Source organism: Orussus abietinus, unplaced genomic scaffold (genome assembly GCF_000612105.2).
Source record: "Orussus abietinus isolate OABI.00-Male unplaced genomic scaffold, Oabi_2.0 scaffold3, whole genome shotgun sequence".
In the NCBI taxonomy this organism is placed as follows: domain Eukaryota; kingdom Metazoa; phylum Arthropoda; class Insecta; order Hymenoptera; family Orussidae; genus Orussus; species Orussus abietinus.
In genome coordinates this window covers 3,230,575-3,248,253 of record NW_019395984.1, presented here as the reverse complement: position 1 = coordinate 3,248,253, position 17,679 = coordinate 3,230,575, and the positions used below count along the sequence as shown (strand labels likewise).

Genomic DNA, 17,679 nt, shown 5'->3' with positions numbered 1-17,679 from the left:
TTATGGAACTCTTTATAACGCGTAATTTAACGTGTTCGGGTAAACACCGCAAGCTGAAGGCAGTTTTCGGGCATAGAATTCCAAGGGGGAATGAGGTTAGGAATTTTTCTTCTTGCTTTCTGTATCTCGACGTATGATTTAACCTCTTGCCTTACGATTGAAATTCCAGTAGTGCGTGCCATAAACAACAAAAATGTCGGTAGCAGTCGGCAAAACAACAAAAATGTCGGCAAAGGCAATCGGCGTATTACATGTCCCCGGTGTTACATATCGGTCGCTTGTTTACGTATCATCGGTGCACTCCAATTATCACGTTATGCCTCTCAATTTCAGGCCGGTATTTCGAGTATACGGTATGCTGAACGCGAGTGGCTAGTCTCACTTGCCGCTTTCTTACGATTTTTTTTTTTAACTCATTCATTGAATTGGGATTTCGAGTTATTGTTATCTTCATTGTCCGTGTCTGGGAGGAGCCTTGATTCAGGTAATCAGGTTCCGGTGAGTCGTGCGATCGGGGACGTTTCGGGTCGAATGGAATTCGATCGCGAGGGAGAAAAGCCGTTGGCCGGCGGCGTCGAGAGTCGCGCCGCCCGTGATCGACCGAGGGCCGCAGCTTCCACGGGCGACCGCGAGCGGCGCCATCGGCGCGCAGTGAGTGGCAAGATGGCGTCCCCCAGCGAGCTGTCTCTAGAGGAGATTCGCCGTTACCTTGTGGAAAACGGTGGCTCGGCTCGCAACCATGACCTGGTCAAGCACTTCAAGCGACTATTGACGGACCCGGAGACCCGGGGTGAGTCTCGCGACCGGTCGCCATAACGCGACAGTCTCCATGATGCGTGCGTCTCGGCGAGTTGAAACAAGTTCGAACGCGTGACCTCACCGAGGCGGACGCGACAGATCGCCGTTTCCCAGGATCGTCCACCACGACTGACGCCGTCGATGCTCAGTGGACTTGCTTTTGATTTCAGTGGAGGCGCGCAACAAGTTCAAAGAGTACGTCAACACCCTCGCTACTATCAAAAACGAGGAGGTAGGTACGAGCTTCACGCTCTGAGCTATTTCGTATCAGGAGCGACTTGTTGCACGCGAGATGCGCAGTTGCCACGTTTACGTCAGCTGCCGGACCCGGAAGGCTGTAACTCCTTCCTGGATTTCTGGGCCGAATGATTTTCACGTCTAAAAAAACGATCTTGTCTCTAGGGATGTTGGAGGTTATGTCGAGGAAGTCTAAATTCAGATAGTTAACCCTATGTAATGTTCGAAGGAGTGGTTTGGAGACGAAGGGATTGTTTAGGGGTATCGAATAACTTAGTCATGGAGAAGTTCATGGTATACAGGAGAATATGTTTAACGTAAGGATCGTAGCTTGATTGTGAGTTACGTCGAAGTGGTTCGCAGCTCGTAGGAATACCAGTCGACGAGGACTGGAGGAGAGCGTTACATAAAGTGCAAAGGTATGCATAGAGCTTTATTTGTTTCTTGCATTTTATGCGTGGTAAAATTACCCTCCTTAATAGTATATTTTGAAGTCTTGAGAGTTGAGTGAAACCGCCTTGTGATTATTTCTCAACGATACTTGGATATTTGCTGGAAATTTAGATACTGGGAAAGTGTTGAAGTTGTTAGAACAAGTTAAATTATATTGATACGAGGGATAAAGATATTTGCATTGTTTAATATTTTAGTGATAATTGTTGGGTATCGGAGATCGGTTATTGTAACATTATTGTGAAGAGGGTAAGTCAGTCTATTGCTCCGCATCTGTGACGCGTAGTTGCGATCAGCCTAACGGTACTTGTGAAAGTTAGATCTGCCTCGAGTGCGACGTTTATTGCGCGTCTACTCGTTTCGCGCGCATGTTTATCGACGATACACGAGATTGCCGCGCGTCAGAACTCGTGGGAATATCCTGGTCCTTATTCGCGAAAAATCAAATGCGGCAGTAATTCAGCTAGGTATCGCACCCGCCCGCGAGAACTAATTGATTAAATAACTGAATAACAATCCGGATAACGAGTCGCTCCTTTCATGTTTGGGTCGTAAAATAACAATTAGGAATATTCTCCTTGCTCAGGGTGAGAAATACCTGGTCCTGAAGAAGGAATACCGCCAAGGTCTCCCAGAATCCTCGACCACCCGTCCTCGCCTTGGATCCGGTCCATCCTTGGACTTGGAAGGAACCTCCACGACTTCTTTCGATAACTCTAATCGAGAACCTACATCCCTAAGAAGACTGGACTTTTCATCCCCGGTCTCCACCCCCAGCTCTATTTTAACCACACCAGATCTTGCGAGTCCAGGATCTCCTCTTCGGGAACCGCCACCCTACAGACCTCCACCTCCGGCACCTTTTAGTCCTTCGAGTTCGACGTCTCCGTTTCCCTCTCCTTCTCGACAAAATCTTGCCCAACATGATTGCCCCGATTCACCTCCCAACCGAGCTCCAAAGGGAGAGGTCCTGGAAGAGGAGAACGGCTCTTCGGCTTCGTCGCCGCCGGTCCCACCTCGACGTAAAAGCCAGGATAAGCTGAAGGTCGAGAACAAGGAGAACATCGCCGTGGACCGGTTGATGATGAACTCTGAAAACTCCATCAAGGTGAGGGAACCATCCACTGCTTCTAAGGTTTCGGGTGGTGGTGTATCTGGAATGTCCCATCCAGTATGGGATGCATAGACACTGCACTCATTGTGCCGTCTTGTACTTTTTTTTTTTTTTAATAATCTTGCGATGTAGAATAGTATCAACTGGCAAGTTGGTGACTGGGATCCTAAACACGTGGACTGTACTAGATATCATGACTTGATATCGCTGTGAATCACTAAATCTCTTTTAGACATGATTGTAATTCTGGAAGGGATTGAAAATGTTTTCAGTTCGCATACTTCTGCACCGTCCTCGTATTCGTTCCTCGGCAATTAATTCTCGTCGCTTGTACCCGCTGAATCGCAATCCACGCATCCTTTATTTCAGACCCGAGCATGCGGTTCGCCGAATTGCACATTGATCGAAAGTTGCACCTCCAAATCGCACTCTTTGGCCTCACGCAACGCACTCTTCGTCTCACCCACGAGCATGTGGTTCGTAGAATCCCTATCACTTTGTCGTAGTCTTGCACCCCGTTGAACATTGCTCTGCACCCAAACTCGTGCATTCGTCCTTCATGGTGTTCTCTGTACTCGCGCAAGGTACTTTAAGGCGTTCTTTACTTCAATCCTTCGGGATCTGCCTCGTCGATACCCTTTCCCTGGTGCAAGGTTCGACCAGACTTTTGTTCCTCGACGAGAAAGACTGAACGATTTTTGGGGGGTTGTTGAAAACACGCAGGAGGACGATGCACTCCCGGCAAATCCTGGACCTGCGGAACAGCTCAGCGTCCGGGAACGGATGCAGCGTTTCAACCGGATGGCCAGCGAAACGGACCTTCCTAATCGGCCGAATGGTACCATCACCCCCATTAAGAAACGCACCGACAAGGTAACGAGACAGACACCCCGTCGACACCTCTGTAACACCACACACACCGACTTTTGGGAATTAAGTTATGATTCCTACTTGGCAATCGTGGAAGGGTCGGTTACTTCATAGGATCAGGTTCTTCGTCGATTTCCTCCGGAGGAAGGAGACGCTACGTGTATAATTTCGATTGCCTCTGCTAACGGAGGTGTCGCGATGTGGTCCCTGGAGGTCCTTTGAGGAAAGGATGCGGCGAAGCCGCGCGGCCCATCTTGCATACAGAGTACACCATTAAGAGCCATCGCGGCGGTCTTGGGGTCTGCAGGTTGCACCCACGCCGCGCTGGCTGCACGCGCCTCCTTCCGTTTATCTGCCTGGGATATTCGTCGCATTTGAATAGCGATCCCGGTCTCGCCGATCAGGATGTTTCGTCGATGTTCCTCGTAAATCATAATTAGCTGGGTGCCCACGAAATTAAAAGCCCACCGATACTTAGGCGGCACGGCGCAAAGCGCAGGATGCGACCGGCCACTCTCGTAATAATTTTCGGACCCTCCGGCCACGCCGTGGCGCAATACCCCTTGAAAGACCGCCGAACACTCACGGCCGTGACTCCAGCCCACGTGAGCGGAAGGAACCGATCCCTTCCTTCCACGAAACACTCCGGATCTGTCGGTACTCGCGATCGCGCCAAAGGATAGGCTACAACGAAGTCGGCATTCAAATCTACCGAGTATGTTTTCTTAAGTGTTTTTAATATTATTAAATTTCTAAGAGTCGTTTATCAAGTAGAGTAGAGTTTCGCGCCAAGTACTGTTATATACTTTTATTAGGAATTTTTAAAATGGACGGTTTGCGTATATTTTTATATACCCCGGGAATGGAGAAACACGCCTTTGGGATACTTTGTCTAATTAAGTCGCGCGACATCCCGTAATTCCGTATCCGTGGAGGCTGTCACGCCGGGTGATTAGCGCGGTTTCGTCGTCTCAAAGGTGGATACGCGTTAGGTGGGCCCTCGGGCCCAGCTGCTGGGACTTAGTCCAGGGTGCCAAGACACGTATCGCCGAGGGGCATCATCCCTGTCCTGGGGAACAAGTCGATAAGCCGGTAAAAGGTCTCGAGTAATTCAACCGCCACTATCGGAGATGCGTTAATCGCGACGTTTTTCCCAGGTGCACGATTGGGCCCGATCGAGATGGGCCTTTTTTATTGCCTCACCTTACTTCGGACTCGGTGAGCGCGGGGGAAATATCGGCGAGGAGTCGGCGTGCTTCTTTAAGGGCCTTGGTCGTGTGCTCGCACGCGTGTACCGACAACCTCCGAGCATTGGGCGCATCCACTTAGCCCGGGGCATTCGTTTTACTCGTAGGACACGTAGTCGGTTGTCCAGGGGACGATTACGCCCGGAGATGTCGGGCTTATCCGGCGGACGTCTCGCGAGCCGAGGTACAGGTGTGCCTCGGCATGCACCGCTCGTTTCCCGATTATTATGTATTTTTCGCACGCCACCGGCCTCGGGGCGGTTCGCCCTTTAATATACAAATGCGGACAGGCCGTTAACTTTTATTGGTGGTAAATTGGGAGAAGGAGCCGCCGCCGCCGCGGAAAGGGGCCCGGTCCCGAAGGGTGGGTCGGGGTCTCGCCTCCGGACATCCTGTAATCTGCCCGGCTCTTCCTTCTCCTTCCCCGTAATAATTATCATGCGCAATAGCCAACCTAGTCCACCTTTCGCATTCCTAATGAGATAACCCACGGGCCCCCGTGTGTCGCGTGCCGCCATTCCGCGTGCGTAGGTGCGAAACCAACGAGGGGCGGAGCGGCGTCCTTGGTTACCGGTTGCTAGGGACGCCATCGCTTGGCAACGGTCCCCAAGAAAATCGGAGAAAATTCGGACCGCTGCGGCGATACTCCTAGAGGTTCTCAGTTATTTTTTTTTTTTTTTCGGAAGAAAACGTTCAGAATGTGACCATGAAGTATGTAGTGGAGACTAGAAGGCTCGCGTGTCGAGGATCCCCGTCCCTCTGGCGAAGCAACGCCCCGTGACGTATTACAACCCCGTTAACCGATTAATGCGACCATTCGTAGGCGAGGTGTCGCCTACGGACTCGGACCCGTGTCTCTGTCTACCTCCCGGTTTTATGGAAATCAGAAGAATGTGCGGGTGGCGACGTCGCTAAAGTGGTCCACCACCTCTGTGTGGTCTACCGCCACTTCCGGTGCCTAGTCGTATGTTACCCGGGAAACTCATGCATCCAAATGCTGCTCGTCCCTACCGTGTCTTTCCTAGGATCCTATACACTTCACAGTCACTCTCGTAAATTCTGAAATTTAAAATCTCGTTTTTGGGGAACCAGTCGAGATCGAATTTTTTTTTGCCTCTTTGGTGAGAGATGAAATTTCGAAGTTCGGGGTTGGGGATGGAATCGAAGACCCGGAAGTAAGGTATAAGGTGAATTTCCGACGCGGTGTCTTGTCGGGGTTGTCGCGGGCGGGATCACGCAAGCTGTGACCTCCCAGTACCGAAACCCCTCTTTGCATATACATTCTGTAAGATTACTTTGTGCGGTTTACACCCTTCGCCGTGGCGACCTGTGCCTCGCTCGCGCTCTCTCTCTCCCTACCTCCCTTGCGTCGGCTCCTTTGCCGCCGGCGAACTACCCCCCAAGTTTCTCCGTCGCTAATGTATGCGAGGCTGTGCGGAATCCAAAGTTCGGCCCCGAGACTTCGGGGGCTGCCTCGGAGCATCCGAGATGAGTGCAGGCGCTTAACAAGGAGGCTGGAGAGGCGAACACCGGGTCCTCGAGGATAGAGCGCTGCGCTGGCAAATTTCAATTTGAATTTTACGCCGGCACCAACTCTCTAGCTCTCCGCGCTAACTAAGTTTCCGCGGGGGAGAAGGACGTGTTAATCCTGTACTGCGAGCCTCCTCGCGGTTCCCTGTGATATCCAGAATTTCGCTCGAGAAAATTATACTCCTAATTTTTTTTTCCCGTTTATTGGGAACATCTTGGAATGTTGATCGTGATAAATTTTTTTCAGCGGTTTCCGGGGAGTTTAATCGAATGATAATTCTTGATGATGATTCGTCAGCGATCTCGGTCTTGGTCGGACGGTGGCAGGGTGAATTAGGGCTGCCCAGACCTGTATCGTGTATGTACGGTATATTCATGGTATATGAGGCACGCGTATGAATAAACGCGGCTACACGGATAGTTAGCACTCGGTATTCTTGTAGGCCGTGTAGTAACTAGATACGCCTAACAGGCCCGTTGCCATTTATTCAGCCAGTTACGACTTAATCCTGGGAGCGTGCGCGCGTATTATCGTCTAAATTGGTGTCGTTACGCGCGCATTAAATTTGTTTGCCCACGAAGAGAGTTCCCCCCTCTCTAGACTTTGTTAACCTCTAAGCCTAAGAAAAATATCCCGGATCCAGGGCGGCTCCCTCGGGCTCACGGCTCGGAGATAACGAATTTTCGAAACCCCGAAGGTCTACCTCCAGCCCTTTTCTCGATAAATCGAGGAAGTCTTCGATAAACGAGGAATTAGGCGCTACTCTTGGTCAAGATCGAGGCGCCTCCTTTTTGGCTCCTCAAAGGATCGGTAAAAAAATGGGGAAAAAGAGAATTTCCCCGGAATTTCCTAATATTTTAGGAGTTTTTGGGGGAATTAAGTGGGCCCGTAGTTTTGAACGGTAGTGTAGTTCGCCCTCGATCGACCGCCTCTTCGGGGGGGATCGATCGATCAAGGATTTAGCGAAGTTGTCAAACGAGGCCCGAGCCCTCGACCTCCGGAGTCAGCCTCGTCGGAGATTCGTCTCCCGGATGGTCCATCAGGGCAGGTCTTGGACGTTCTTACACGACATTAGTCGCTGATGAGAATCGATACTGTCTCCGATCACGAGGGAGAGGCGCCGATATCTCGTTAGTAATCGGAGGACCGGCTGAGAGTTGACCGATTGAGGGATGGCATTCCATCGTTGGCTCGTCTGCCAGAGGGCCTTGGGCCCCGCCAGGACGGAAACTCCTCTACTGCTCCTTCCTACCAAGACACGATTTTTCAAACGTCCCAAAGTAGCAACCAATTACTCCAAAAATTCTATTCATTGTCGCGAGCCGTTACCTTGTACCTAATCATTTAAAATATTTAGATCCGCGATATCGGTGATTTTCTTTTTCTATCTGAAAATCGCAATTTTCCAGGGTCGTATCAGTTGTCGATGGCCTCTCTCCCGTTTCCCTGGATCTGGTACCGGTTCCCTCCGTTTCCTTATCCCGTCATGCTTTATGCACCGTCGTGGCACGGTAAACCAAGAGTCGCCTTATCAGGGATCTGAGTTGCCCAGTGAGCGGCAATTTGTATTCATAAGTCCGCGGGAGGCCGGCGCTCGCGCTCCCTGGGCGAACGGTGGGGCCCTAGGGCCCCGGGTCCCCGGCGGGGCCCTATCCCGGTCCCTTATCCCGGAGCGTCCGGCCCGGCAGCGGGCCCGACACTAGGCCGAACCCCGGGCCCCGCAGTCGGGGCCCGGGCCCATTCCGCGCATTTCTCCGCGGAGGGAGGCCTACGTCATTCAGCCGTGAGGCCCGGCTTGGCCCACGGGTTACGGAGCGGCCCAGGCCCGGCCTTCCTCTCCTGGCAGAATGTGACCAGTCATCGAGTTATTTAATTTTTCGAGGCTCCCCCGGTGCGCGTGTTTGCTCAGCCCCGCTGTGAGCACAAATTACCTCGCGACCGAATCACTTCACTTCACTCCTCGGGACCGGGCATCGCCTCTTCGGGTCCTCCGAGGGGCCCGCGTCATCCGCGACGGACGTCGGTACGACCTTCCAGGCTCATCGATGGACCGGAGTCGGTCTCTCGTTCAGGGAACCCCGGGACCTCGTCGGTGAACCCCATCTTCGGGGTCCGCTCTGGGAACGGCGGTTCAGCGGGACCAATTTGCAGCCGCCTCGCGCGCTGCCAATTTTCCTAGAGATTGGTATTCAGGTTGATCCGACTCCCGGGTGGAACGATCACCCGATCGATCTGGCTGTGTAAACCTGGAGTCCAGTTCGAGGCACAAACAATACTCAACATGGTTCAAAAGTCCGCATCGCAGAAACATTCCAATAAATCTATTAATTTTGTTTGCACCTCAAACTGGATTCCAGGTTCACAGAGCCGATGGATCTTCCACCCGGATCTCGACCAGGCGGAGGTCCCGCCGATACAGTTTGCTTCCGCCGCGACCATGCGTGCGCCCTACACGCGACACCTAGGTCTCCAGGATCCGATCAATGGTCGGCGCCTCCCCGTAACGGAGCCGCGCCGAAATGGACACCGGGGCTCCGTGGCACGTATACGCTCGGCTATCTGTATGCTAATCCATTGCGATGGTACCCACAGATTACACCTCGGAATTAGCTCGGAGACCCGGGTATCGGGGCCGCCCAGACGGCCGTCTCCTGGACCCTCGGCCCACCTGGGGCTCCGTCCGTTGCAACGAGCGTACCGAGCGCAGCCCCGGAACCCCCTGGACCTCGGTCCACCTCGAACCCCGTGACTCGGCGATCGCCGGTTCGTTAGTCCGTGTTAATGACGTTAGAGAGAAGATGAACTCGTTAAGGGGCCCGACGGATTAAGTCCTCGCAGCTGACGGGGCCCCGGGAAACCGTCGTCCCCCCTCGATGCCAACGACGTATCGCTCGTTTCTGGACGGATACCAGAAACGGTGTTATTCGATGCTTCGGGGGAATATGCGCGAGGCAAATCGGCCCCTGATAAATGGGGGTCAAGTTATTCGCATATCGTTTCATTATCTCCGGGGGCCCGCCTCGCGTGAACCGCGGCTGTTCCGACGTGCCGAGTTAGAAGTTAAAAGCCGCCAAGGAGGGATCCGTACGGACCCATCGCGTGATGGACCGCAAGAAAGTATTTACTCTAAGTGGCGTAAACGCGTTGCCTGACTCCTTGGCCACTCATGTCATATCCATTATCCCCGGGGAGAGCTCGATTCGGCGATCGCGGGACCCGGGTGTTGCGGCTACCCGGGTTGACCCCGAATTTCGAGACGAGCGTGTCCGAGGAGGAACACACGGGACGGGCCCACAAAAGGCGTCGGTCAAGTGTGGGAAGAGCTCCGGCCAATGCGTGCGGCCAATTGCGATGCAATCTCCGACGCTTATGCACCTAATGAACGAGCGTCCCGGTGCCGGCCGTCTTCCTCGTCGAGGGAAATCGAGCGGTACTTGCGCGGCTCGCTTGAAAATATTCCTGGAAAAAATTAAAAAAAAAAAAAAAAGGAAAGAAAAAATACTTTCACCCAATTTCACAGGGAATTTCGAAGAAGTCATCCTGGAGGTGGATCGGGATGACTTGGAATCAAGAAGTGGTGACTCTCCGCGATAGCGATCATTTTTTGCGGCTATCTCGCGAATCGAGCTCCCGCGATAGGGCAGCGTCGTGCCCGAGAGTAGCGGAGTAAATTATTAGCTGTCACGATATGATCGGGCAGGGATGCTGCGGGGCAGGGGGTACCGGGCAGAGGGGCTGGGAGGTACACGGCACGTACGAATATCCTGTCAGAATTTCGCACGCGTGTGTGCGGAGACGCGGCCGCGTATGCGCCCGGCGCTCCATGTTCTCCATCCGAGGCAAACTCGGTCGCTCGTGCGCGAAAATATGACAAGCGGATATGAATCACCCTGTACCGCGGTACCGCGGGCTCCCATGCTCCCCTGTACTAATAACCGATCGGACCACTAATTTCTCGGTGTAGTTACCTCGACGCGGTCCCGACGTGTGCCTCGGTTATCACCGTTATCACCGTTATCGCCGTTTCCGGCCCGCGGTGACGATTCCCCCGGAATATTTCGACCGACCTGTGTCGACGTCCGCCGGACAATCGCGTCCTCGTAAATAATACCGCGAGGTACGCCGCGAAATGTGCACTTGGCGCGCGACTCAGCCGTCCTGTTCCCGGAACGGCAGAGGCAATTTTCCTGGCGGTGGGATAGGGTGTCTATACTCGAACGTGGCCTGGTTTTTGAGAATTCGCGAACGCGGCGCGGTAGGAAAAATTGGAATCCTTCGATATCGGTAATTACTTCTTAAGTGAACCCTCCCGAGACTCGTTATTAGTAATTCAGGCTCACCTTCCGTCCGAGGAGTGGATTCCTCCGCAGGATTCCCGCTTGGGAGTCTTTCACTCGGTGGAAATCACTTAGCCGGCCTCTATTTACTGTTAATAGCATGCATTTGCAAGGAGCAATTATGAGATGGCGAGGCTCGCCGCGCGGCTGAGACTCGCGCCAAGTGCGCGTCATCGATTTTTTCCGGTGGAAAGCATGCGGACAGATTTTGGAAGATTCGTTTCCTGGGTTCCGGTTGATTAGGCGATATAAAAAATCGTTTTGTCGGTGCAGATCACCGGAGTAATTCGCCTTGAGTTGGGTGGGGTGGTTCGAATCCACGTTCCTGGGTCTGGTTTCGGGGTTCTCCGCGGAATTGCGCCGAGGAAAGCTCGGATTATGAGCCTAATGATAATGACCAATGGAAGCGGTGTAGTTCCGTAGGTAGGCATTATGGCCGCGGGTAGGTATGGGAGGCGTCGCCGAACCGAACGCTGAATCACCGGCGAGAGTTTTCCTGTCACCGGCAGTACCGACCGCGAGCTACGGGGAAGGCCCGTGGAATTGCCCCGGTACGCCCGAAATGAATGCGCGAACGCCCATTAGGGGAATAAATCAGGCCAACGTTATCCGCAGCGTGCGCGATCGATCCCACCCGAGCGGCTGGACTTGCGGCCGCGATCGTGCCACTTGATCAGGGTCTAAGAAAAATAGGGAGACCCCCCTCGAAGACCGAAATTTCCCCCTGCCTCCTGTACGAGAAAATGCGGAATCTCTTTGGCATCGCCGCACGTCACGAGGTACCAAGGGTGGTGGCCAAAATCTTGTCCTGCAGATTTGCAAGAATTTACATCGTCATTGGTCATCGATGAAGGTCGGATTATCTTTGGGTCCATGCCCTCGGACACCAGGGAACAGGGAAGGTACCGACTTCCGTGATCTCTGGGGCTCTTCGACGAGGTTAAGGGATGGTGGGTCCACCCACACCTTTCTCCAGCCCGAAGAGCCAGAGAATAGGCGGTGCGGCGAGCCGCGAAAATGTTTGGTTAGCGTTCGGCTTATTGGTTGGTGGATGTTCCTGCCCCCTGGCCCCCTCCCTCTGGATACGCGTGTATGGATGGCCCCCGGGTTATAATAAAGCTAATTCCGCGGAGCTCTCGTGGCAGCCCGTGCCGCAACATGTTTTGCCTCTCGTCCCCGGCCCTCCGGCCCACCGCGATACGTTCCTCCCTCCGCCGTTCCCTACCTCGGGCCGAATATATTTGTACACCCCCCTGGAGGCTGCTGGCTTATTAAAACGTTTCCACCTCCCCTCTCCGTCGCTTCTTCTTTTTGCGCTCTTCGGACCGAAAGTCAACCCCGAGGTGCACGTGCCGGCTGCACGTGGCTAGAGATGCTCGCGTGCACTTTTTGCACCCTGGCCTATACTGGGACCCCCCGCAACTCTAGGGGTGACATCGCGACATGTGTGTGGTCGCGTTTGGACACTTGTCCTAATAGCTAGTTTTGCGTTTCCTCATCGTTGACGCAAAAATGAGGTTCTCGCCTTGGTACCGGATCCTCTCGCCGGGGACGTCTTCGGAGGAGGTCTGACTCGGACCTCCCGAATGGGGGGATCGCAAGAACGTAATCTCGCATTTAACAGGCCGTACGTGCCCCGCCCTCGCACGACTGGCGCAGACGTACGCGGTTAATTGTCGGTTCTTGCCGGCAGGCCAAGAGTGCGGATTCACCGCAGCCTCCCTGGTGAATCCGCGATCACAATGCCGCGTCCGGAGACGGTCCCTCTTGGCGAGAGACTCCGATGGGAGGGACCTCGGGAGATACTGTAGGATGGGCAGCCGGCCTGGAAGAGCCCGAAATTTTAACTCCTTCCCGGGCAAGGTTGACGGAAGTTGGTGATATTCAGCGCGGAGGGCCGGAGGGGGCAGGGACAACGGCTGGGACGAAGTTTTAAGTGCGTATCTCGATCTTCTTGGGAAAGTTTGGCTCCGCAGACTTTCCCGCCTCTCGTCCAGCGTTCTGTCCGTCGATACGTGCTCGGGGAACCAATATCTGTTCGCACGGTCCCGAATAACTCGGGGAATACATTAGACGCCTGCAGAGGCGTCGGGTCTTGCCCCCTGGTGATGGCCAAAGTCGGCCTTGGTCCTGCTACTTGATCATCCTCTTGATCCCATAAGAAGTTGAAGAAGCGTAAAATCGACCGATGCCCCGCTTCCTGATTTTCTGTTCTTGGAATCTGGCTATGGAGAGCAGAATTGTATACACCCATGAGAAATATTCATTATCAGCTGATCGGTAGGTTTCATGGGGACCCCAGAACAGGTGCGACTCTCGAGGCATCTTGTCTGCCATATTTGAACCTCCCTGTAGCCCGCTCGCGGCCGCGACTGATTGAACAAACAGGCCCACCGAAGGGCTTCATCGGGCCGTTAATTATTTCCCGGTGATCTCAATTAAAATATTAATTACCGAGAAACAATAACGCGGCGACGGGAGCGAGGTGCACGCCCGACTGGACCGGGTCCCTTCGTCATTCCCTCGGACCTCGAAGGAGGTCGAGAGCGAAAGAGGGTGGGCGAGGGGGGGAGAGAGAGAGAGGACACCGCTGCGATGCCATTACGATTAACCGCCTCCTATAAGCTTATCTGATAAGCGCGCCATTATGTTCCTCAGCCCGTAGCTTAGCTTTGCTGACTGGTCCGTTTGTCCGGCCGCGAGCGGCTCTCTGCGTCCGACGCCATTTGCATATCTCCGCCTGGAGATACCAGCAAACAAGTGTCTCCCTCTCGGCGATCCCATCGGATCTGGAGTCGCATCTTGGGATCGTTTAAAAATCAATCAGCCTCGTCCACCCCCAACGGAATGACGTCCCTTGAACGGTCCTACTAATCGGCGACTCCATGACCATGATTCTACTCAGTGGTCAATCCAATCGCCGATCACGATAATTTCGGCCAAACTGATCGATCCAATCCCTCGTTTGCTTAAGGTGACGCGAAAACGTGCAAAGCAACCATTTTTCTGAGGAAATTCAGCCTTGGGCTTGTATTTGCAAATACGGGGGAAGATTAAGAGAGTGGCTGGACTTCTTCCGGGAGAACAGGTGCATCTCGTCCCGAGATCGGCCCCTGTGACCAATCCCGATTTGTGCGCCCGTCGTTCGGTCTAATCGGGATCGGGAGGGCGGTCGATCAGGTGGGTCGATTTCACGGCTTCGGGGTGGCTGGATATCCTCGAGGACCTCGATCTTCCGGAGACCTAGAAGTGTGTCGCCGGTGTAGGGGGTCAGCGTGCCGCGACTCCTAACTCGGCTGCCTATGGCCGACTATCGGGACGCCCATCTTCGCCCTGGCGGGCAATAACAACCGCTTATTGAAAGTATGATCGTCGAATCACTGATGGCGGATAAAGCGTGACCCCGGCACACGGTATAATAAAGCCGGCGTGTGTAGGAGCGGGACGTCGCACACCAAAGCTGGGAACGCACCTCGGTGCACTATCCGACCCCACGGGGGGTCAGGGGCTCTCACCGCGTGGAGCACCTGAAGTTGGCCACTCTCCTGATTCTCCTGAACGTGGGAAAGATCGCAGGAAATCGTCCGACCTGAATGCCGGGGCCGTTTCGACGTCTCCATCGCCCTCCTCGCGATACATTTTTATGAAGGCTTCTTCCTCCGGGGAAAGTGAGCAAAAGCTTATGCCGTCCCTCGTTTCCCAATTTCGGCATGGAAGGCACCGATAACCTGCGATTAACCTTCGTGCCTTATTCATTTCAGGCGTTCAGTTGAATTTGGCTATCGATAGCAATAAATTATGTAAAAATCGAGGAGGGCGCGAAGGTTAAGGTACCGTTCCACCTAAGTCCGGACGAATTGGAATGAGCACCCCGAGCCCTTGAAGCCGTGACGAGTGAAAATACAAACAGTTTAACAGGGATGAGTAGTCGTTTAACGTTCCTGGGATCGGACCCGGTCCTTCCTGCCCCTCTCCGCCGATCCTCCCGTAGATCCGTGCACGAAACGAGTGCGTTGATGCGATTAAGTGGCTATCTCCCTCTCCAAAGCTTGGGATGCCTCCTAAGGACCCGGCCTCATCCCTGGGTCCTACTTATCCGGGGGCATGCATCATTCAAAGGACGAGTCTGCTCGAATCGCTCTCCCCTGCCTCGCGATTTGCCATTCGTCCGGCCTCGAATCGATGTTAATCCCGAGGAAATCGATGCACCTCGTCCGCAAAGGACTCGCATTCCTATGTGGACTTTGCATCGTCTCCCGGGGAAAAATGGAAAAATGAAAAAAAAAAAAAAAGGAAATTTCTGCATTTGCTTCGCGGACCCAGTAATTCGCGACAATTGGCCTGGCTACTCATTTCCTACTTCTTACTATTTTCTGTAATTTTTTTTTTTCCGCGAGAGAGAGAAAGCGATATCGCCTCCGGGTTTCATACCCCCCACTGTGGGGTATGATAATCGCGGGCGGGGCAAAGTTCGACGTCTTCGGTTTTTCAGGAGAGGCGGCGTAATGAAAACGCGAGGCTAAGTCCCGCCGAGGGCAGAATTCACTTGCCGGGAGTGCTTTACGAGGGAATTATGCGAAAGTCTGCCGGTCCTGGGGTTTCGGCGCCGCCGACGAAGAAGGCGACTCCCTCCAGGTCGCGTTAACGGTCGACCTTAAATAATCTCCCCCGTGGAATCCCGATTTTTTCTCCAAACACCCCCTGCAGGATACCGATAAGAGATCCCCACGAATCGTCAGAATGTTCACACGCATTATCCGTCATTTTTAGTCTCATATTTTTATACACCAAGGGAGGGAGGAGAAGAGTGATTTTCAGCCGAGGGTGCATCGCCTTCGCCCGGGGGTGGTTGCATAAGCCCAAGGGCCGATCTCTCGCCCTTGCGTCAGAGAATCAATTATTGGATCCGTATATCAATCCGATGGCCGAGCGCGATTGCGCCCCGCAGCCTCCCGCTGTTTTACGCATTCTCTCCCCCCGATGGTTCCCTCTTCGGGGCGCGCGCTCGAGTTCCCTCTTCAGGGTCCACCATGGCGATGCACCACCTCGGCCCTGTGTATACGCAATATATGTACCGAGTTGATGACCCCGCCGGGGTGACTCGGCTCTAACTCTCTTCTCTGCTCCGCAGGGGACTGACGAAGATGACAGCGCTTCCGTTGCCTCGGTAAGTTCATCATCGTCATTATTATTATCTCGTTTATTGGCGCCGCCGTGGGGCAGATTTCACGCCATTGGCATACGGCAATTATACAATCGGACTCCCCGGGAAAATCGGTCCCTCCGAATTTTCAGGACGCGCGGGTAATGGGGTCCAGATAAAGAAAGGATCCCGAAGAGCGGGCTCTTCGGGTGCTGTTTGAGTTGCGACCGCGGGTAATGACGCGGTATTATCTGCAGCTTGTGAAGGATGTAATCTCCCGGGCCTTCTACCGCGTTAAAATTATTGTTTAACAGCGGATACGAGAGAGGGGCACCCGCCGTAGAGCGTTTAATTCTCCCCTCGTGCGGGAGAGTCGTGTCTTCGTTTTGGGCCTTTGCCTTCTTCCCTCTCGCTCGTTTTCTTTCTTGTTTTTGTTTTTATCTCTGCTCGCCCCGGGCCGCCCGCTCGTGCAGGGATCCTTGGGGAGACCTTTACGAGTCTTTACCCGGTAATAGGTTACAAAGTATCCTCTCTAACGCCGAGTTCGCCTCTGCAGCAACTGGACGGGAAGTCACGCGAGTGGCTGGTGAGAGCTGCTCAGGGAGATTACCAGGCACTCGCCAAACTCGCCGCCGAGGAGCCCCGACTCACCAGGCTGAAGGTAGGACGCCATTTTCTCTCATCTTTGGATTTTATCGGCGATGGGAAATTTTTACTTGGTATTTTGAAAAAGGGGGGTGCGGAGCGAGTCGTCTCGTCGCACCTTTTCCTCGGCGAGAATTAGCGCCCCGAGAGTTTGCGAGGGAGGCCGATGATAATGACGCGGCTGCCGAGACGTAATTACGGGCTCGCGGAGCTACTTTTGCGGCCGATTGGCCTGTTATTAAGCGCGCCCGAGCATACGCGGTACACCCGCGAGACTTAACACCTGCGGCGCGGTAAATTCGCGGCGTTTTCACGCGCCGACCAATGGCAGGTCAATAAATCCAAGGGTCCCTCGCGGCCCGATACGGCAGCCCCGATGTTAGCCCGTCGAAACGACGCGTTTCCCCCGGCTCGACGTCGCGCCCCAATGCCGCAGAATAAAGGAGGAACGGGGAATCGCGGGAATCGGTGCCTCTCGCTCGGGGGATGAGCTTCCGATTGTAGCTAGTCGTGGGTCCTGATTTTTTTTTTGCGAGCGATAGCGGTATATCTGGTATCAAATGGATTCGTCACGTCTCCGCATGACGTACGCCAAGTTTTAGCCCTTAAATCGGTGTATTGGATCTTACGGCGGCCTAGAAAGTCGCGAAGTGGGGACATAACGTAGGAGGCGACGCGGCGCTGGCGTCGCTCGACGGGCAGAGGGGCCGACCGCACGGGGCGCTGCGTGCGGAATTCATTCCGCCGGACAAGCTTGCCTCAACCCCTTTCCCTCCCCCCGGTTCCCGGCCTCTCATCCCTGGGGATAAATTGGCCAAACCCGCGTGTTTGCGGATAACATCCGCCGCGATATAGCTACATCTATGCCCGGCTCGTGACCCGGCCCGACCTTTTTTTACAACCCGCCGTGGAAATTGGAAATGATGCTTTCCTTTTCCTTTTGCCCGGCGTTCCTTTCCTCTCTCTCCCTCCCCGTCTCTCCTCATTTTTTTTTTTTTAATACCATCCACCCCCTGGAACACGACGCGGTTCCGCAGTTACGGAGGTTCACGGAAATTTCAGCCAGGTCGTTCCCCGGAATTTGGCGAGATCCCTTCACCGGCTTGTTCGCGCTCATCTCCGACTCTTGCTCTGACTCCGCGTGAAAAGGGGTGGAAAAAAGAAAAAAAAACCCGCCATGATATTCTCGGTGCGTTTCGATCCCTCGACGGTGCAAAAACTCCGCACTAGGCCGGTCCTTAATTTCGGGCGTGTTTGCAACCACTCTCGACTCTTCGACGCCTAGATATAATAATCCGCCTATG

At 53.9% G+C, this 17,679-nt stretch overlaps 1 protein-coding gene across 1 annotated transcript in view; it reads left to right on the top strand.

Annotated features, from left to right (window-relative positions):
* Positions 1-663: 663 nt before the first annotated feature.
* Positions 664-17,679, top strand: part of LOC105699201 (ankyrin repeat domain-containing protein SOWAHB) — a 76,471-nt gene continuing 59,455 nt past the window's right edge. Inside the window, exons 1-6 of the mRNA XM_012424023.1 lie at positions 664-790; positions 969-1,030; positions 2,075-2,596; positions 3,326-3,475; positions 15,719-15,754; positions 16,287-16,391. Coding sequence (XP_012279446.1) covers positions 664-790; positions 969-1,030; positions 2,075-2,596; positions 3,326-3,475; positions 15,719-15,754; positions 16,287-16,391 — 1,002 coding nt within the window. The remainder of the gene's footprint in view (positions 791-968; positions 1,031-2,074; positions 2,597-3,325; positions 3,476-15,718; positions 15,755-16,286; positions 16,392-17,679) is intronic.